Here is a 22,494-nt window from a genome sequence, read left to right on the forward strand (position 1 = left end):
GGGCATAATCTTAGAATAAGGGGCTGCTCTTTCAAAACTGAGATGAGGAGAAACTTCTTCACTCAGAGGGTAGTAGGTCTGTGGAATTTGCTGCCCCAGGAAGCTACAACATTAAATAAATTTAAAACAGAAATAGACAGTTTCCTAGAAGTAAAGGGAATTAGGGGTTACGGGGAGCGGGCAGGAAATTGGACATGAATTTAGATTTGAGGTTAGGATCAGATCAGCCATGATCTTATTGAATGGCGGAGCAGGCTCGAGGGGTCGATTGGCCTACTCCTGTTGCTATTTCTTATGTTCTTATGTTGGCCTTTATTGCAAGGGGGTTGGAGTACAAGAGTAAGGAAGTCTTACTGCAACTGTACCAAGCTTTGGTGAGACCTCATTTGGAGTACTGTGTACAGTTTTGGTCTCCTTATCTAAGGAAGCCTTGGAGGCAGTGCAACAAAGGTTAACTAGATTAATTCCTGGGATGAGGGGGTTGTCCTATGAGGAGAGGTTGAGTAGAATGGGTTTATATTCGCTGGAATTTAGAAGAATGAGAGGTGGCCTCATTGAAACATATAAGATTCTGAGGGGGCTTGACAGGGTAAATGCTGAGAGGTTGTTTCCCCTGGCTGGAGAGTCTAGAACTAGGGGGCATATTCACAGGATAAGGGGTCGGCCATTTAAGGCTGAGATGGAGGAATTTCTTCACTCAGAGGGTTATGAATCTTTGGAATTCTCTACCCCAGAGGGCTGTGGATGCTGAGTCGTTGAGTATATTCAAGGCTGAGATAGATTTTTGAACTCTAGGGGAATCAAGTGATATGGGGATTGGGCAGGAAAGTGGAGTTGAGGTCGAAGATCAGCCATGATCGTTTTAAATGCCAGAGCAGGCTCGAGGGGCTGTATGGCCTACTCCTATTTCTTATGTTTTTATGTAGTTCAAGCTGCATTAATGGAACAGGGACACTGGACAATATAGGCAATGCACCTGTGATCATCTTCCATCTAGAAATCAAAAAAGGATACGACAGCTGTACAACCTTGACTGAACTGGCTTTTAACATGATAGTTAACAAGTTTCTCTAGATAATAAAGCACCCTAACCTATATCAACGAACTTTGGATACATAACCACTAAACAAATCTTTCTACTTATAGTTGTCCTACTTTTGAGTGTCAGGCATGTAGAGTTTAATAACGACCTGAGGTCAATGACCTACGCTATTAAATAGTTTACCTATTAATCGCGAGCTGCTGGAGTCAGAAAACACACACTCAAATATTCATATTACTATCTAATTATACCTTAAATAAAATGTATTGATGTAAAAACAGTCCATAATTTCTCCTCACTTGGAGTTTGGCAAAGCACTTATGAAATAAAGTCTTAGTTGATGGAAAGGCAATGAAAAATTGGGCGTCCAAGGCAGAAAATCACTTCTTACATTGGATAGAATATATGAAGTTATGTATATGCGTAAAAAAACAAGCAGCCCACATGGGATATCGTTAGTTGAACTAGGTCCTATGTAAAAAAAAAAGCAAAAGCCCATCCAACATTGATGATGGAAGGCACCAGCTCAGTACTTTTTTCCAATTGCATTAATCATCCTACCAATTATAGGTAAAGAACAAATAACTTGCTAAAAAATGACAGACTGGTGTTTCAAGCCATAGTAATTACATGCAGAATTATCATCAAGCAAGTAATTTGGAAATATTTTTCAAACAATTACCATTACATTTAATTGTCAGGTGCTTTAGAGGTACTGGGTTTTGGTAGGAGAACTAGATAAGAAGTGCAGGTAGACAATGAATATGATACAGCTTCTGAGAGCTATAAATAAGAATTTGCATTTGGGAACAGCCATTAAATACAAAACTGATTATTGCTATTGCCAAGTGGCTGTGGATCTTAAAGGGATCTTTTACAAATGTTTGTTATAAAAAGGTACAGGGGTTTTAGATAACAATGGATTAAGAGCATGATTATTCTGTAAAAGAATTTTGATTGAGTCAGAATATATTGTAAAATTTACCAGGGATATGGACCACATGCTTGTAGATTCACATTAACAGAAAATTTCAAATCAAGGGAACAAAAATGTGCTTATGTCAGGATTTGATCTCAAGCAGAGTTCACATTTACTAATTAAATACAGAATTGATGCACGTACATTTTTAAAAAGCATAGTTTTTGAAAGAATAAAATTAAGAAGATATACTTTCCACTATTTTGCTCCCCGTTACTAATGGGCTGCTTCAACTGATGCCAAAGGTTAAATCTTATATTATTTTGTAGAACAGTTTGCAGGAAGAGGGAGGGGAAACATAATTTTGAACTTCTGAACATTGGGTTTTAATTAGGGAATTGTTCAATTGATGCATGGCAGATAAAATGAGGGAACAATAATTGCCTGACTTAAAAAAATGCTGGGAAATAACAATGAGGACAAATCTCAGCTACACCCTTAGAACTACTCTATCTCCATGCCAATTCAAATAAGGCTAATCTATAATTCAGATCTGCAGTCCAGATGCCCATCCAAGAAACTTTGAATTGAATTTTCAAAGATGTTCACGTGGCAGGTACATTAACTTATGTAGAGCTATAGATGTCCCACATGGATCCAAAGTGACCTATCTGGGCATGAGTTTGAGATATCCAGCATGAAGCAAGACATTGCTTTATGAAGTCTGAGGCCAGTGGATCATGAAAGGTTATGAAAGCAACAATATATACATAAATTAAATTTTACTTAAGCCCAATTTAATTAAAATGTTGCAGATACTCTAAAATATGTACCAGCTACTGTAGACTAATTGACTTGACAGCATACCACTCAACAAACCTTCTCCACTTAATATTGTAAGTCCTATTAGTAGTAGAGGAACTAATCAAAGTACCCACTTCCATCGGAGATCTTGTCCCAACAGTCAAATTCAACTACACTGTCAATTGAAATAATGTTAGTATTTGGCGAAACAATCTGATCAGCCCCCTGCTCCACTCCAGCTTTACGAGCAATCTCACTTAAAAGGTAAGGTGACATGGGCCTCGCTCATAACCAATATAGCTAAAAGCTACAGCTGATGCAGCCACAACAGGGTTATCAGAATGACTTTCATGGTTTCAGCACACACCCTCTGTAGCGCCCTCAAATCAGAGGAAAAAGATGAATACGTACAAAGATTTCCACACCCAAAACTGGCTAAAAGAATTCGCCCTTTCATCCATTGGTCACAGCCACGCGCTGGCAGGCTTTTCCTTAAAACTATCCACCTCACTATGGCAACAGAGATTAACCAGATACTCACTGCAACTGAATTTGTTCATCTCACAAACCCTAATCTCAAAGTCCCTCCTAGTAGCTGCAACAAGAGAGGTAGGTAAAATACTTCACTAGGCATAATATTCCCCAGGAAGGAATTCTCTGAACCTTCTGAAGGGAGAAAAATAGATGAATTCAGAGAGTAGGAGGCTAATGGTGCATCTTGTCTAGAATTATTCCAGGGAGCCTGATGCCTACTCAATGGAGATCTCATCATCCGTCAGGGTACTGAACAGCATCCCCTGACATTTAGTTCATACTATTTTAAATCAGTAAAAATGCACTGCCCTTTCAAGACAAAGGCTACTTACTTTAAAATTGGAGTTGTTTTTTTTGCCACGTGTTTTGCTTGACCTGGTTTTGGTTTTAGTAAGGATTAGCTACCCCCATCCATTGAGCTCATCCCCTTGCTAGGGGATGGCAACTGTTGATTAGAAACTCCTATTTGCTCACTCCTCCAGTTTTGGGTGACAGGAGGGAATTGCCCACTGCACTCTTGTTAACAGTGTTTGACAGCTACCTGCAAGTCCCTAGCTCCTCTCCTTCAGGAAAGGCCAGGTGCACTGTAGGCAGAAGCAGTCTTTCAGAATCTTACTGAAGTTTTGATTCAGCTGTTCTATAAATACTAGACTGACAAGCTATCTTGGAAGCCAGAGGTACATTTGAGCAATTTTCATGTGCATCTGCAAAACAGAATGAACTGATGTTTACTACAACATTTCAAATCTTGGGCAGTAGGTCAGGTAATCATTTTTTAAAAACTTTAATCCCTATATTTGCAGGTATGAATACTACTTGGATAAACTGGAGATTATTCCCAGTCCCCGCTTTCCTTTTTTAAAAAAGGCATCCATTGGCAAAAGAAGCGTGCTAGATGATCTCATTATTGGTATACCTCCCTGAAACCACAGTGTGGCTGGGTGCCTAGGTACCCTTGTTTAAAGTTCGTTCATGGGATGTGGGCGTCGCTGGCATGGCCAGCATGTGTTGCCCATCCCTAACCTCTTCACGCCCTGCAACTGGCGATTGCCTGGATGTAGGGATTGGCTCTCCCTTTGCAGGCCGTATTTGTCGTTTGGATCAGGGTCTGTGCAGACAGACGTATGTGTGTGTCTGTCTGTGCGTCCGTCTGTATCTATATCTATAATCTATATCTATAATCTATCTACACACACACATTTTTCCTCTTGTGTGTCTGGGTCTGCACCAGAGGCTACAGCCTGTTGATGCTCTAGATTCTGATTATATATTTTAGTTACAATCAGGGATCAAGGATCTCAGCTGAGATACTGTGCTCTGCTTTTATAGTGTGAGTTGAAGGGATTAAACCAAGATACAAAATGCTATTTCTTGTGGGTAGAACACCTAAGAAAACAAACGCTATTTATTGCTCTCTGAAATGTCTTTCTACCAGTAGGCATTTTCTCACAGTTTTCTGGATAAAACTAGCGGTCTATGCCCTAAAAATCAGATTTTTTCCTTAAGGGGTTACTGGGTCTGCTCAAGCTTATAACAGATTTAAGTCCATCCATACCAAGTTTCAATGTGTGAAACCCAGAACTGAAAGGAAACATGATTGAAAAATAAAACCAGATAAAAAGTACTAGAAATCAGTAAATAAATCACTGCAACCTATACTTATCCTTTCTTAAAAATGCAATAAACTGCAAGGTCTGGTTCTAGAAGCTAGGAAACACCATGTAAAGTTGCTGGTATGAAGGATGTCCAAACAAAGGATTATTAAATGTGCAGATAAAATGAAAGTATTTCTTTAATTATAAACTGTAATTCTGAACATCAGTTTATTTTTCTAACTTGCTGCAATGAAGAAATAACAAGAAATGTAGTACTGTATTTTGTTGAGACAAGATGTGATTTTATATCTTTTAAGCTTATTTTTCTTTAGCATTCTTTTAATAGCACATTAAATGTGTTCTGTGCAGAAGAAAGATGAGTTGTAGGAATTGAAGCGCAACCAACATTAAAATAATAAATATAAGATTTAAAAGCAAGACTTTACAGACTAAAGCAGTCAGTCTGAAGTTTCAGCTTAGCTCAGTTGGTAGCGCTCTTTCCAGGTTGTGGGTTCAAGTCCCACTCCAAGATTTAAACACATAATCTAGACTGACACTTTAGTGCAGTACTGAGGGACACCTGCACTATCAGGGGTGCCATCTTTTGGACTAGATGCTAAATGAAGACCTCCTTCTGTCTTATTCATGGTTCAGGTTGATCATATAGATCCCATGGCAATATGTGAAGATGAGAACCATGCTCTGGCCAACATTCAGCTCCACTAAAAACAAATTAGTTGGTCGTTCATCTCATTTGCTGTCTGTGGGACTGTATGTGCACTTCAAAAAAAAAATGAACTTGCACTTCAAAACTAACATTAAGTGTTACTAATATTTGAAGCCCAACTGAAATTTTAGCCATAGTGCTTTAGATTATTCTTACCTGTCCAGTTTAATCCTTGCCAGTAGTGGTTCCAGCCAGCCCAGTGTGCATTCACAATGTGCGTCCAAGAATGTGATCACTTGTCCTGTAGATGCTGCTGCGCCTTTCAGTCTTGCTCGGATCAAACCAGAGCGCTGTTCCATGCGTAGAATCCTAACTGGTACTTGCAATTTCTTCACGTATTTCTCTAAAGGCTGGTTCAAAAAATCTGGAAGACAATGCAATTCTTTTCAGCTGAAAATGCAGTTACCTTTGAAAATAATTTTAAAAGCATAACAATTCTGCATCAGTATTTCACAAAGTAACCTTTAAAATTTTTGAAGAACATTCGCTAATATAGTCAAACAATTTTCACCCGAGATCTGCACTCCAATATATTTTTGAAACAGGTTGAGTTTCTATTAAGAATTCACAATTAGAATTGGATGACGAATGAAAATGATGCCACTGGTTCAGAGATGACTTCCTGGGTTTTTACTGCTGAGCTGGCAACAATTTCTTCTATACTGCCTTCAAATTGGTGATGGAATAAAACTGGTTCCTTTACACTGGAACTGATTTGCAGTGAATTTGTTTAATTCATATTGATTATTACAGGTCAGATGTATACAGACATGAGCCCAATCTTTTGCCAATAGCCTATTGCCAATGTAAACAGGCCGACAGCTGCCTCAATCCAGTTTAAAGAACAAAATGCATTCACAATTAACAACTACTGGGAACAAACAAACTTGCACCACATTGTTTGGTACTGAGCCATATAGACCAAGAAGGTGTTATATTCAATTGCTGGTTTGTGCTGACTTAGTTGATCTCAGCCAGGGCAGTATTGGAGGCACCACAGTTGAACGCAGCGTCCCTGAATCAGTGCGTGGGAGAGGGAAGATGGAAATCAATCTGGTGTCCCCTTCTTCCAGATTGCTATCCATGGTTGCTGTTGAATATGCCTATGTTTCAACATCAGGTGAAGCCAGGAATGGTGTCAACTGTGATGTCTACCAGAATCACATTACAGGTTTACTCCTTGCTAGGTTCACATATTGGCCATGCTATGTGATTATTAGCATGAAACTGCTTTGCCCTTTAATTTAACTTGTTCATTTTTAAATAGCTGATAAAAGAGATTTCATGTGAATGTACTCAGCAAATTGTTAGTTTCTTAGCAGTTTTTGCAAGAGTTGCCTTGGCCTATACAAATGGTCAATCTTTGGTTTATCCCATTTCCTCTTGCAAGCTCTTTCCAATTTTCTTCTGCTTCCTATAGGAAGCAACTGGTGTAGGATGGACTTGAAACAGGAAGATCCTGTTCCCGATTATTTCTGAAGTAACAGCCAACATAACTGCACCCCAGTTTTCAAATAACTGGGCATTTTTCACGTCTTTTCATTGTATGGCAAGAAATTTTCCAATTTATATAAGTTTTTAAAGAGGATCCCATGGCATTGTTCTTCTCAACCCCACTGCTCCAATCCTCATTCAACCACTCCTTGGCTCAGTGGCAGCACTCTCACCTCAGTCAGACGTTGTGGGTTCAAGCCCAACTCCACAGACTTGAACACATAATCTAGACTGGCAGTTCATGCAATACTGAGGAAGTGCTGCACTGTCGGAGGTGCCATCTTTCGAATGAGACGTTAAACTGTCTGCTCTCTAAGGTGGACGTAAAAGATCCCATGGCATTATTTGAAGAGAAGCAGTTCTCCCAGTGTCCTGGCCAATATTTATCCCTCAACCAACCCTAAAAAGAGATTATCTGGTCATTTATCTCATTGCTGTTTGTAGGACCATGCTGTGCATGAATTGACTGCTGTGTTTCCTACATTACAACAATGACTACACTTCAAAGGTAATTCATTGGCTGTAAAGTGCTTTGGTAGGTCCCGAGGTCATGAAAGTGCTATAGTTCATTCATTCAATTATGTTCCTGCTCTCTGGAATGCTCTACCCACCTTTCTTGCTGCTTTCAATACCTTCCTCAAATCCATCCTCTTCAACTGTGCCTCCAGCACCCCATCCTAACCTCTCCATTCCTCTCCTTATTCCCATGTTCAATGTTTATTATTCCTCTTTAATATGAAGTGTTGAGGCATCATCCTGCATAATTTTAAGTTGCTGTTTACCATGATCCCATTGCATTTTTTGTTCTACCTCCCATGATGGGTTTACAGTAATTGCTTAAGATACATGGAAATATAGAATCGTTACAGCACAGAAGGAGGCCATTTGACCCATCGAGCCTATGCCGGTTCTTTGTAAGAGCAATCCAGTTAGTCCCATTCCCCCGTAGCCCTGCAAATTTTTTCCCTTCATGTATTCATCCAATTCCTTTTTAAAAGCCACAATTGAATCTGTTTGCACCACCTTTCAGGCAGTGCATTCCAGATCATAACAACTCGCTGTGTAAAAAAGTTTTTCCTCATGTCGCCCTTGGTTCTTTTGCCAATCACCTTAAATCTGTCTCCTCTGGTTCTCGACCCTTCCGCCAATGGGAAGAGTTTCTCCTTATTTACTTTATCTAAACCCTTCATGATTTTGAACACTTCTAACAAATCGCCTCTTAATCTTCTCTGCTCTAAGGAGAACAACCCCAGCTTCTCCAATCTATCATTTACATATACCATAAAAAGCAACGGACCGAGTACTGAACCCTGTGGAACTCCACTGGAAACAGCCATCCAGTCACAAAAACACCCATTACCCCTTTGCTTCCTGCCACTGAGCCAATTTTGGATCCAACTTGCCACTTTCCCTTGGATCCCATGGGCTTTTACTTTTCTGACCAGTCTGCCATGTGGGACCTTGTCAAAAGCCTTGCTAAAATCCACGTAGACTACATCAAACATGCTACCTTCATCGACCCTCCTTGTTACCGCCTCAAAAAATTCAATCAAATTAGTCAGACATGACCTTCCCTTACCAAATCCATGCTGACTGTCCTTGATGTGGGGTACAGTAGCATAGTGGTTATGTTACTGGGCTAGTAATCCAGAGGCCTGGACTAAAATCCAGAGTCATGAGTTCAAATCCCGCCACGGCAGCTGGCGAATTTAAATTCAATTAATTAATTAAATTCAATTAATTAAATAAAAATCTGGAATTAAAATACCAGTATCAGTAATGATGGCCATGAAACTACCGGATTGTCGTAAAAACCCATCTGGTTCATTAATGTCCTTTAGGGAAGGAAGCCTGCCGCCCTTACCCGGTCTGGCCGAAATGTGACTCCAGACCCACAGCAATGTGGTTGATTCTTAATTGCCCTCTGAAATGGCCTAGCAAGCCACTCAGTTGTAAAATCTCGCTACAAAAAGTCATAATAAGAATAAAACCGGACGGACCACCCGGCATCGGACCATTAGGCACCGGACACGACAACGGCAAAACACCAAGCCCAGTCGACCCTGCAAGGTCCTCCTTACTAACATCTGGGGACTTGTGCCAAAGTTGGGAGAGCTGTCCCACAGACTAGTCAAGCAACAGCCTGACATAGCCATACTCACAGAATCATATCTTTCAGCCAACGTCCCAGACTCTTCCATCACCATCCCTGGGTATGTCCTGTCCCACCGGCAGGACAGACCCACCAGAGGTGGCGGTACAGTGATATACAGTCAGGAGGGAGTGGCCCTGGGAGTCCTCAACATTGACTCTGGACCCCATGAAATCTCATGGCATCAGGTCAAACATGGGCAAGGAAACCTCCTGCTGATTACCACCTACCGTCCTCCCTCAGCTGATGAATCAGTCCTCCTCCATGTTGAGCACCACTTGGAGGAAGCACTGAGGGCAGCAAGGGCACAGAATGTCCATCACCAAGAGTGGCTCGGCAGCACCACCACTGACCAAGCTGGCCGAGTCCTGAAGGACATAGCTGCCAGACTGGGCCTGCGGCAGGTGGTGAGCGAACCAACACGAGGGAAAAACTTACTTGACCTCGTCCTCACCAATCAACCTGTCGCAAATGCATCTGTCCATGACAGTATTGGTAGGAGTGACCACCGCACAGTCCTCGTGGAGATGAAATCCCGTCTTCGCACTGAGGACACCATCCAACGTGTTGTGTGGCACTACCACCGTGCTAAATGGGATAGATTCAGAACAGATCTAGCAGCTCAAAACTGGGCATCCATGAGGCGCTGTGGGCCATCAGCAGCAGCAGAATTGTATTCCAGCACAATCTGTAACCTCATGGCCTGGCATATTCCTCACTCTACCATTACCAACAAGCCAGGGGATCAACCCTGGTTCAATGAGGAGTGTAGAAGAGCATGCCAGGAGCAGCACCAGGCGTACCTAAAAATGAGGTGCCAACCTGGTGAAGCTACAACTCAGGACTACATGCATGCTAAACAGCGGAAGCAACATGCTATAGACAGAGCTAAGCGATTCCACAACCAACGGATCAGATCAAAGCTCTGCAGTCCTGCCACATCCAGTCGTGAATGGTGCTGGACAATTAAACAACTAACGGGAGGAGGAGGCTCTGCAAACATCCCCATTCTCAATGATGGCGGAGTCCAGCACGTGAGTGCAAAAGACAAGGCTGAAGCATTTGCAACCATCTTCAGCCAGAAGTGCCGAGTGGATAATCCATCTCAGCCTCCTCCCGATATCCCCACCATCACGGAAGCCAGTCTTCGGCCAATTCGATTCACTCCACGTGATATCAAGAAACGGCTGAGTGCACTGGATACAGCAAAGGCTATGGGCCCCGACAACATCCCAGCTGTAGTGCTGAAGACTTGTGCTCCAGAACTAGCTGCGCCTCTAGCCAAGCTGTTCCAGTACAGCTACAACACTGGCATCCACCCGACAATGTGGAAAATTGCCCAGGTATGTCCTGTCCACAAAAAGCAGGACAAATCCAATCCGGCCAATTACCGCCCCATCAGTCTACTCTCAATCATCAGCAAAGTGATGGAAGGTGTCGTCGACAGTGCTATCAAGCGGCACTTACTCACCAATAACCTGCTCACCGATGCTCAGTTTGGGTTCCGCCAGGACCACTCGGCTCCAGACCTCATTACAGCCATGGTCCAAACATGGACAAAAGAGCTGAATTCCAGAGGTGAGGTGAGAGTGACTGCCCTTGACATCAAGGCAGCATTTGACCGAGTGTGGCACCAAGGAGCCCTAGTAAAATTGAAGTCAATGGGAATCAGGGGGAAAACTCTCCAGTGGCTGGAGTCATACCTAGCACAAAGGAAGATGGTAGTGGTTGTTGGAGGCCAATCATCTCAGCCCCAGGGCATTGCTGCAGGAGTTCCTCAGGGCAGTGTCCTAGGCCCAACCATCTTCAGCTGCTTCATCAATGACCTTCCCTCCATCATAAGGTCAGAAATGGGGATGTTCGCTGATGACTGCACAGTGTTCAGTTCCATTCGCAACCCCTCAGATAATGAAGCAGTCCGAGCCTGCATCAGCAAGACCTGGACAACATCCAGGCTTGGGCTCATAAGTGGCAAGTAACATTCGCGCCAGATAAGTGCCAGGCAATGACCATCTCCAACAAGAGAGAGTCTAACCACCTCCCCTTGACATTCAACGGCATTACCATCGCCGAATCCCCCACCATCAACATCCTGGGGGTCACCATTGACCAGAAACTTAACTGGACCAGCCATATAAATACTGTGGCTACGAGAGCAGGTCAGAAGCTGGGTATTCTGCGGCGAGTGACTCACCTCCTGACTCCCCAAAGCCTTTCCACCATCTACAAGGCACAAGTCAGGAGTGTGATGGAATACTCTCCACTTGCCTGGATGAGTGCAACTCCAACAACACTCAAGAAGCTCGACACCATCCAAGATAAAGCAGCCCGCTTGATTGGCACCCCATCCACCACCCTAAACATTCACTCCCTTCACCACCGGCGCACTGTGGCTGCAGTGTGTACCATCCACAGGATGCACTGCAGCAACTCGCCAAGGCTTCTTCGACAGCACCTCCCAAACCCGCGACCTCTACCACCTAGAAGGACAAGGGCAGCAGGTGCATGGGAACAACACCACCTGCACGTTCCCCTCCAAGTCACACACCATCCCGACTTGGAAATATATCGCCGTTCCTTCATTGTCGCTGGGTCAAAATCCTGGAACTCCCTTCCTCACAGCACTGTGGGAGAACCGTCACCACACGGACTGCAGCGGTTCAAGAAGGCGGCTCACCACCACCTTCTCAAGGGCAATTAGGGATGGGCAATAAATGCCGGCCTCGCCAGCGACGCCCACATCCCGTGAACGAATAAAAAATTTTTTAAAAAAATTAATCCGTACCTTTCTAAATGATGATTAATACTGTCTCTCAGAATTGTTTCCAATAATTTGCCCACCACCGAGGTAAGACTTACTGGCCTGTAATTACTCGGTCTATCCTTTTCTCTCTTTTTAAACAAAGGTACAACATTAGCAGTCCTCCAATCCTCCGGCACCATGCCTGTAGCCAGAGAAGATTTGAAAATGATGGTCAGAGCCTCCGCTATTTCCTCCCTTGCTTCTTTTCTGCACCATCTCTAAGGCCTTCACATCCTTCCTTAAGTGTGGTGCCCAGAATTGGACACAGTACTCTAGTTGTGGCCGAACCAGTGTGTTATAAAGGTTCAACATAACTTCCTTGCTTTTGCACTCTATGCCTCTATTTATAAAGCTCAGAAGCCATATGCTTTTTTAACTGCTTTCTCAACCTGTCCTGCCACCTTCAAAGATTTGTGCACATATACCCCCAGGTCTCTCTGTTCCTGTACCCCCTTTAGAATTGTACCATCTAGTTTATATTGCCTCTCATTCTCCCTGCCAAAATTTATCACTTCACAATTCTCTGCTTTAAATTTCATCTGCCATGTGTCACCCCGTTCCACCAGCCCATCTATGTCCTCTTGAAGTTTACAAGTACTTTATTTGTTTATTCTTCCTTTCTCCCCAGTAAAACCATCCTGCTTTTTCTGTATTGACGTGATTATAAAATATATCTTTTTCTCCCTTTACCCATGGTGAATTTGTAGTTCTTGTAGTCAATGCATCAGAGAGGTTTTTCCCCATTGTCACGTCTTCAATAACCAACATCTTGAACAGATGGTCATTTACCATGCTCAGGCCTTAATGACTGACTCCATCCATGATCTCCGAGGTCAGCATCAAAGTAACTAATAAACATCCCTCCCTTGCCTTAGTGCAAACATCAGTGACAAAAAAGAAACTCATCCCAAACAACATGGTTAGTTTAGAATTTTTATTTGACAAACTATATATACATATATATATATATATATATATAAAAAAAGACAGTTTTAATGTTTTCCTGCTGCTCATGCCTCACAGTAACTTGGTTGTCATATAACAAATTGTGACAACACACACACACACACACACAATTTATCAACAAGGGCTGGCTGTTCCCAGCACTCAGTTGCAATTTTCTACTTCAAAACTTAAGCAGAACTCAAGCCTGAGGCTCAGAGAAAGTGGCAACTCTATATGGGGGAAACATACTACCGGCATGCCTAACATTAAATGACCAATTTTATGGCTAAGTTTAGTGATTTTTTTTTTACCCAGCCTCTCAGGATTGTTTAATAGATTTGTTGTGCTACTTTTAGCTGTATATACTAACTTGAGTGAGGAAGGAAGACAAAAACAATTTTTAAAAATGTTTTGAGTGATCAGACTGGCTAATATTATGGCAGCTTCTGGTTTCAGATTGATAGCTTTGAAACAGATTTGTGCAATTTGATTGGCTGGGTTGCTGTCTGTGATTTGTGTTGGTCTTTCATCTGTAACTTTTCCTATGTATGTACAGGTTCATAATTGCAATTTCTCTGACCTATTTGTCGTTGAGTGAATCGCATGATTAACAGATGTTGATTAACTCAATCATCAGGCGTGAGTATGATGCACGAGTGATCCTTTGAAGTGTGATGGGACAATTTTTCTGTCTGCTAAATACAAGATTTTTAATTATAAGGTAGAATGAATAAGCACATTTGCTGTAAAATGAAGAAAGTTAATTTCAGAGAAATATATTTGAGTATTCCATTGCAAACTATTGAGCACCATAACATCACTACCAAAGAATTTGAGATTGGATCATATATATCCATTTTTCTGAGCTGGTCAGTATATACTGTATATTGTGTATACATACGTACATTTGTGCACACACACACACACACCAAATTTATGATACTGTACATCACATCTGATTTATCTCACACTATACCCGAGTTTGAACTTGTTAGTATATGAACACAAATCATACAATTTTAGAGATGTATGTTATCCTAATAAAAGCACAGATTTATCTATTTTTCCGTTTTTTAGCTTAAACGCTGACTTTCACTGCAATGCTATTTCTTTTCATCAGGTTACTAACATCTCAATTGTCCCAATTAATGGAACTCAAATGTTAAAAGGTTGAGGAGAGAAAGAAAAACAATCCTACAAATAGCTTTCTCCTCCTTAAAACTAACACTTTTCTATCACACAATACTGCATATAAATACCAGCCAGTGCATTCCAGATCATAACAAATACTCTTTTACATTTTTCTTTCACAAATATTTATCAAGTTTCTTTGTAAAAGCTATTATGGATTTTGTTTCCATTAAAGTTTCTGGTGGGACATTCCATGTCCTAACAACCCTCTGCATAAAACATTCTCCTAACCTCTCCTTTCACTCCTTGTGATTATCTTAAAATTATTTCCCCAGTTACGTAATTACTGACGAGTGGAAATACTTTTCCCCCCATTTACATTATGAAAAAACCTCAATTTTGAACACCTCTATCAGATCCCCTCTTAACTGTCTTTATTCGAATGAAAAAAAAGAGCCTAGATTCTCTAGTCTCTTTGCATTACTAAAACCTCGTATCTCTAGTATCATCTTAGTGAATGTCTCCATGCCCGAACATTGTTCTGAAAGCAGAATGCTCAAAACGGGACACAATATTCTAATTGTGGTCTAATCAAAGATTTCTGCAGAGTTAGTATTACTCTTTACTTTTGTACTTTATGCCCCTATTTATGAAACCTAGGATTTCATATGTTCCTTTCTACAACTTGTCCTCCCACTTTCAAATATTTATATGAAGTGGGATTGTAAACGTGGGAAAATACCTTTAAAAATCTGCGCATGCAGCAACACTGACAGCGGACAGCTAATTTTACTCCGATATTTAAAAAGGGAGTATTGTGCACAGTTCTGATCTCCATATTATAGAAAGGACATAAAGGCATTGGAGAGGGTGCAAAAAGATTCACAAGGATGATACCAGAACTGAGAGAATATACATATCAGGAAAGGCTGAACAGGCTGGGGCTCTTTCCTCTAGAAAAGAGAAGGGTGACGTGTGACCTGATAGAGGGCTTTAAGATAATGATAGGGTTTGATAGGGTAGACATAGAAAAAATGTTTCCACTTGTGGCAGAGTCCAAAACTAGAGGTCACAAGTATAAAATAGTCACAAATAAAGCCAATAGGGAATTCAGGAGAAACTTCTTTACCCAAAGAGTGGTAAGAATGTGAAACATGCAACCCAAGGAGTAGTTTAAGCAAATAGCATAGATGCATTTAAGGGACAACTAGATAAACACATGAAGAGGGAGAAAGGAATAGAAGGGTATGCTGTTAGGATTAGATGAAGTAGAGAGGGAGGAAGCTCGTGTTGGGCCGAATGGCCTGTTGCGGTGCTGCAATTTTGATGTAACTCGATATACTTCGAAGAGTTTTTAAAAGTTAAATATCCACAAATTCTTTAGCTTAGTTTCAAATCACAGAAGAGAGTTGGAAGTAATAGGGGTAAAATGGTTAAGTGTGTGTGTGTGTGTGTGTTTTGAAATTATTGAGAGTATGTCAGTTATATTTTTTCACTACCAGAAAATCAGGGATGGAAGAACCACATTTTAGTGAATTCAGAATGCACCGAACTTACTAAGAAGGTAGGTTTAAAATTCAGTGTTGATAGTGGTAAACAGGAGCCAAACTGCCCTCAAAAACATGGGTTAATTCTACGATTAGTGACCAAGTTAATCTTGGAAGCACACTTCTCGGTTATTGCCTTTATTCTTGCATTTCTTCCTGTATAGATTGCAGTGTTTTTCTTACTTCCTAATAGATCTGCAATTCCCAGGTTCATTCTTTTTACTATTGGTGGTTATACATGAGTTACTGGCTTATATATTCAATAGCTCATTAAAGGTGCACATAGGGTTTTAGGTTGCATTGTTTGGACCATTGAGTATAAAACAAAGAACACGATGCTTGGGTTATATTAGGCTTTGGCATATATGCACTTGGAGAATCAAGTCCAGTTTTGTTTCCCCACACATGGTGAAGGATGTCAAGGGTCTGGAGGAGGTACAGATGCTTAGTTATCAGATATGCTCCAAGAGTTCAGGCCATTTATCTTAGAGAAATGCAGGCTGAGCAGGGATATGATTGAGGTTTTTAAAATAATGAAAGAATTGGACTCAGTTTGGTTGGATAGATTATTTGAGATGGGAAGACTAAGGGATATGCACACAAAATACTCAGGCAGAGTTAAGTTAGATGTCAGGAAGTATTTTTCCCCCTCAGTCAACATCCTCTGTAACAGAATACTTGAACATTACCACACGGACTGCAGTGGTTCATGAAGGCAGCTCACCACCACCTTCTCCAGGGCAATTAGGGATGGGCAATAAATGTTGACCTTGCCAGCGACGCCCACATCCCTTGAATGTATAAAAAAAAGAAGAACATGTGGTGGGTACAGATTCACTACAGCCTTTGAAAAGAGCACATGGCAGGTTCCTGAGTGAAGAGGGCATTTCCAGTATAGAAGGTAAGTTGCTAGTTAAATGTGATTAAGGTCTCTTGGAAACTTGTTTGATTGCCTAAATGAGCTGGAAAGGAACTTCTAAAAGTTTTTCCTGAATTGGCCGTAGGTTTCTTTGCCTAGTTCTGGAGATTGTGGTATGGGGATGATTCAGCAGTATATATGGTTTCACTGTGTTTGGATGGGGCAGCTTGATGGTCTGTTCTTACCCTTCTTTTTGTAGGTTTGTATTAAAAAGACCAGAGTTATAATAGTTATCAACAATCCAATGGTACCTCCACCATTATTAATGAGCTGTAAAAAGTTTTGATGACTGCACCTCTTATCTCTGACAGAAACACAGAAAGTTTGGCACAAAAAGACCATAGATCCATCCTGTTTGTCTTCCTACTGTGCTAGCAGTTCTATCTGATAATGTGTTACTCTTCAAGGTACTTCCCAATTTTGTCTAGAAGATGCATTCCATTTGTGCCCAGTTTTACTTCCACATAGGGAAAGTTCTCTGAAAATGTTTCGCTTTTTTCTACTCAGTAACATAAAGATCTCCTCACAACCACATGATGGCACCTGCGTTACATTTCAAATTTATATGGAGCAAGAATTTGGTTGTGGTCTGAGAACTGCTAAGTCTCATATTAGAAAAAGTCAGAGTGACTAGGGTGCACAACTGGCTCACCCTCTAAGATGACAATAGAATGACAGTTTTCTATATGTGGAACTTCAAATTAGTCGGAATCAAATCAGTAGGTGCCGTCGTTTGCTTGTGTAATAGAAGATTCCAATTTCTCGCTGGAACAATGTGGTTTAAAAATCTGTCTAATCTTCCAGACGCCCTTCATAAATCTTAACACTAAAGCGTGATTCCATAAACTCTAAGCCTAAAGAGCTGTCACCATAATTAACTTTTTTAAATTAGGCAAAAATAATGTTGAAATTACTTAATGTAACTATGTATATTCCTTCTCAATGTAATTCACCTTCCATATTTAGATGAATATTGTCCCATCAACTTGCAAAAGCTACTAGGGACATTGTACATAAGGTCTTGACACAATGCAATACCCATCTTGATCAGATGGTTTCTCCCAACCCTGCTATATTCAAGCACCTGGTTTTGAACTACACCTTTCCAGCTCCTCAGATCAAAAACTGAGTGAACAAAGGAAGAGACATAAATACTGAAACTTCAAGAGGCACATGGCCAGAATAAGTGTCAAGGCACAAGAAAGCAAGACCACATCCAAGATACCCAACATTCTCTCAATTCATTCAACTTCCACTTACTTTCTTGGTGGCAAGGTTAACAACTCAAGTCAGTATTCTTGCTAAGATTACCACTCACTGTTCAAAAATATTTTTAAAACACATACAAAAAAGGATATTAGAATGACCTTTTGTAATATTTGAATGCTTTGTTAAAGAGATTGAAGCTAACAATAGTTCTTTACATTTTCCAAATAATGGTTACTGACACAATTTACTGGTCACCAAAACCTTGAAGGCCAACACATGAACAAGAATTGACTAGAGCAGACCCCAATTTTGGTGGTCAGTAATTAAATTCATTAAGAAAAACAGTTAGCCCGCTGAAACAATCATACACTATTTTAAACCCAGTGAAGCGGCAAAGCAACCGAGATCAAGTTTTGCAATTTGAACGTTATTGGAATGGGTTTGGACAATTTATCTATTATACATTAAAATCGCTACGTGAGTCAAAACATTCCATTTCAAAATGCACTGAAAAGCCCTATGTCATTCTATCTCAATGGGAAAATCCAATACAAAAGTATCAACATTTACCTGGTGCACCAGTTATTCTTGGCACTGATACAGGAATTTTCATAAGAACATAAGAAATAGGAGCAGGAGCAGGCCATACGGCCACTCATGCCTGCTCTGCCATTCAATCGGATCACGGCTGACCTTCGACCCCAACTCCACTTTCCCACCCGATCCCCATATCCCTTCATTCCCCTGGAGTCCAAAAATCTATCCATCTCAGCCTTGAATATACTCAACGACTCAGCATTCACAGCATTCACAGACCTCTGGGGTGGAGAATTCCAAAGATTCACAAACCTCTGCTTGAAGAAATTCATAGAATCATAGAAAGGTTACAGCACAGAAGGAGGCCGTTCAGCCCATCAAGTCCATACCGGTTCTATGCAAGAGCAATCCAGCTATTCCCACTCCCCCACCCTATCGTAGCCCTGCAAATTTTTTACTTTCAAATACTTATCCAGTTCCCTTTTGAAGGCCATGATTGAATCTGCCTCCACCACCCCATCAGGCAGTGCATTCAAGATCCTAACCACTCGCTGTGTAAAAACGTTTTCCCGCATGTCACCTTTGTGTTTTTTTTGCCAATCACCTTAAATTTATGCCCTCTGGTTCTTCACCCTTCCGCCAATGGGAACAGTTTCTCTCTATCTACTATGTCTAGACCCGTCATGATTTTGAATACCTCTATCAAATCTCCTTGCAACTTTCTCTGTTACAAGGAGAACAACCCCAGCTTCTCCAGTCAATCCACATAACTAAAGTCCCTCATCCCTGGAATCATTCTAGTAAATCTCTTCTGCACACACTCTACGGCCTTCACATCTTTCCTAAAGCAGTGCCCAGAACTGGACACAATACTCCAGTTGAGGCCGAACCAGTGTTTTATAAAGGTTCATCATAATTTCCTTACTTTTGTACTCTATGCCTCTAGTTATAAAGCCCAAGATCCAGTATGCTTTTTTAACTGCTTTCTCAACCTGCCCTGCCACCTTCAACGATTTGTGCACATATACCCCCTGACCTCTCTGTTCCTGTACCCCTTTTAGAGTTGAGTCCTCTAGTTTATATTGCCTCTCCTCGTTCTTCCTACCAAAATGTATCACTTCGCATTTTTCTGCATTAAATTTCACCTCCCATGGGTCCGACCATTTCACCAGCCTGTTTATATCCTCTTGAAGTCTATTACTATCCTCCTCACTGTTTACTACCCTTCCAAGTTTTGTGTCATCTGCAAATTTTGAAATTGTGCCCTGTATTCCCAAGTCCAAGTCATTAACATAGATCAAGAAAAGCAGTGGTCCCAGCACTTCCCCCTGGAGAACACCACTGTATACCTCCCTCCAGTCCGAAACATAACCGTTCACCACTACTCTCTGTATCACTACTGCCCCCTTTATTCCATGGGCTGCAATCTTGATGACAAGCCTACCATGCGATACTTTATCAAACACCTTTTGAAAGTCCATATACACCACATCAACTGCATTGTCCTCATCTACCCTCTCTGTTACCTCATCAAAAAACTCTATCAGGTTAGTTAAACATGATTTGCCTTTAACAAATCCATGCTGGCTTTCCCTAATCAATCCACACTGGTCCAAGTGACTGTTAATTCTGTCCCAGATTATCGTTTCTAAAAGTTTCCCCACCACTGAGGTTAAACTGACTAGCCTATAGTTGCTGGGTTTATCCTTATACCCCCTTTTTGAACAAGGGTGCAACATTTGCAATTCTCCAGTCCTCTGGCACCATCCCCGTATCTAAGGATGTTTGGAAGATTATGGCCAGTACTTCCGCAATTTCCACCCTTACTTCCCTCAGCAACCTTGGATGCATCCCATCCAGACAGGGTGACTTATCTACTTTAAGTACAGCTAGCCTTTCTAGTACCTCTTCTTTATCAATTTTTAGCCCATCCAGTATCTCAACTATATCTTCCTTTACTGAGACTCTGGCAGCATCTTCTTCCTTGGTAAAGACAGATGCAAAGTACTCAGTACCTCGGCCAATGCCCTCTGCCTCCATGAGTAGATCTCCTTTATGGTCCCTAATCGGCCCTACCCCTCCTCTTACTACCAGTTTACTATTTAAATGCCTGTAGAAGACATTTGGATTTCCTTTTATGTTGGCCGCCAGTCTATTCTCATACTCTCTCTTTGCCCCTCTTATTTCCTTTTTCACTTCCCTCTGAATTTTCTACATTCTGCCTGGTCCTCACTTGTGTTATCAATCTGACATCTGTCATACACCCCTTTTTTCCACTTCATCTTACTCTCTATCTCTTTTCTCATCTAGGGAGTTCTGGCTTTAGTTGCCCTACCTTTCTCCCTCGTGGGAATGTGCCTAGACTGTACCGGAACCATCTCCTCTTTAAAGGCTGTTCAATTACAGTTTTGCCTGCCAATCTTTGATTCCAATTTACCTGGACCAGATCTGTTCTCATCCCATTGAAATTGACCCTCCTCCATTTGAGTATTTTTACTTTCGAGTGGTCTGTGTCCTTTTCCATAGCTATTCTAAACGTTATGATACTATGATCGCTGCTCCCTAAATACTTCCCCACTGACACATGTTCCACTTGGCCCGCCTCACTCCCTAGAGCCAAGTCCAGCAATGCCTCCTTCCTCGTTGGGCCAGAAACGTACTGGTCAAGAAAGTTATCCTGAATACATTTCAAAAATTCCTCCCCCTCTTTGCCCCTTATATTATTGTTATCCCAGTCTACATTAGGAAGCCCCTGTTATCACTACTCTATAGCTTTTGCACCTCTGTAATTTCCCTGCAAATTTGTTCCTCTATATCCTTCCCATTAGTTGGTGGCCTATAGAATACTCCCAGTAGTTTCTTGGCACCTCTATTGTTTCTTAACTCTAACCAAATAGATTCTGTCCTTGATCCCTCCAGGACATCCTCTCTCTCCAGCACTGCAACATTCTCCCGAATCAATACTGCCACAGCTACCCACCGCCCCCCCCCTCCTTTCTTTCCTTCCCTATCTTTCCTGAATACCTTGTATCCAGGAATATTTAGTACCCAATCCTGCCCTTTTTTGAGTCAGGTCTCCATTATCGCCACAACATCGTAATCCCACGTGGCTATTTGTGCCTATAGCTCACCAACCTTGTTTACCATGCTTTGCACTGCAAACCAGTCTTAGACTGTCTTGTACTCTCTCTTAGTCTGATCCCACCTAATACCGTACTATTTCTTGCTCCAGTGCTATCTTTCTCTCCCAATCCTTTGTTTCTCTTTCCTAATGCTACATCCTGGTGCCCATCCCCCTCCCAAATTAGTTTAAACCCCCTTTCCCACCCCACCCCACCACAGCACTAGCGAACCTCCCAGCAGCTCTGAAGTGCTAGACTGTATAAATGCAGAGATGAGACAAGCATGTAGCAAAGGCATGGCGGTCTTAATGGGGGACTTTAACCTTCACATAGATTGGGAAAAGCAGACTAGCAACGGTCAGAAAGGTAGTGAATTTCTTGAGTGTGTCCGGGATAGTTTTCGACAGCAGTATGTCCTAGAGGCAACAAGGGGGCAAGCCATACTAGATTTAGTAATGAGTAATGAACCAGATTTAGTTAACGGCTTAACTGTGCGTGATCATCTATCCAATAGAGATCATAACATGATCGAGTTCAAGGTAGTGTTTGAAAGGGAAAAAAGTCAATCAGCTGCTAAGATTCTAGACTTGGGTAAGGCCGACTTCAATGGGATGAAACAGGGACTGTCCACAGTAAACTGGGCAAATCTGTTAATGGGTAAAATGACTGATGATCAGTGGGAAATGTTTAAAGAAACATTTAATGTGATACAGAATCGGTTTATACCCCTGAGGGGCAAGAATTCTACTTGCCAAAAAAAAAGCAATGGGCAACTAAAGAGGTAAGGGACAGTACAAGACATAAAGGAAAGGGCATACAAAAAAGCAAAAAATGGCACAGATCCTGGCGAATGGGAAAGATACAAAGATCAACAAAGGGTCACAAAACAGATAGTAAGAGCTACAAAAAGAGAGTACGAAAAGAAATTTGCAAGGGATATCAAAACCAATATGAAGAACTTTTATAGTTACATTAGTAAAAAGAGGGTGGGGTCAGGAGCAGTGTTAGTCCCTT

The 22,494-nt window shown here is 41.4% G+C and overlaps 1 protein-coding gene across 3 annotated transcripts in view; it reads right to left on the reverse strand.

The window, feature by feature from the left end:
- The window catches only part of galnt1 (UDP-N-acetyl-alpha-D-galactosamine:polypeptide N-acetylgalactosaminyltransferase 1), a 169,013-nt gene that overhangs the window by 40,923 nt on the left and 105,596 nt on the right, over positions 1 to 22,494 (reverse strand). For all 3 annotated transcript variants that reach the window (XM_068005066.1, XM_068005057.1, XM_068005076.1), the window contains one exon: positions 5,778 to 5,985. In XM_068005066.1, the coding sequence (XP_067861167.1) occupies positions 5,778 to 5,985 (208 nt within the window). The remainder of the gene's footprint in view (positions 1 to 5,777; positions 5,986 to 22,494) is intronic.

The sequence above is a fragment of the Heptranchias perlo genome, chromosome 2, assembly GCF_035084215.1.
Source record: "Heptranchias perlo isolate sHepPer1 chromosome 2, sHepPer1.hap1, whole genome shotgun sequence".
Lineage (NCBI taxonomy): Eukaryota > Metazoa > Chordata > Chondrichthyes > Hexanchiformes > Hexanchidae > Heptranchias > Heptranchias perlo.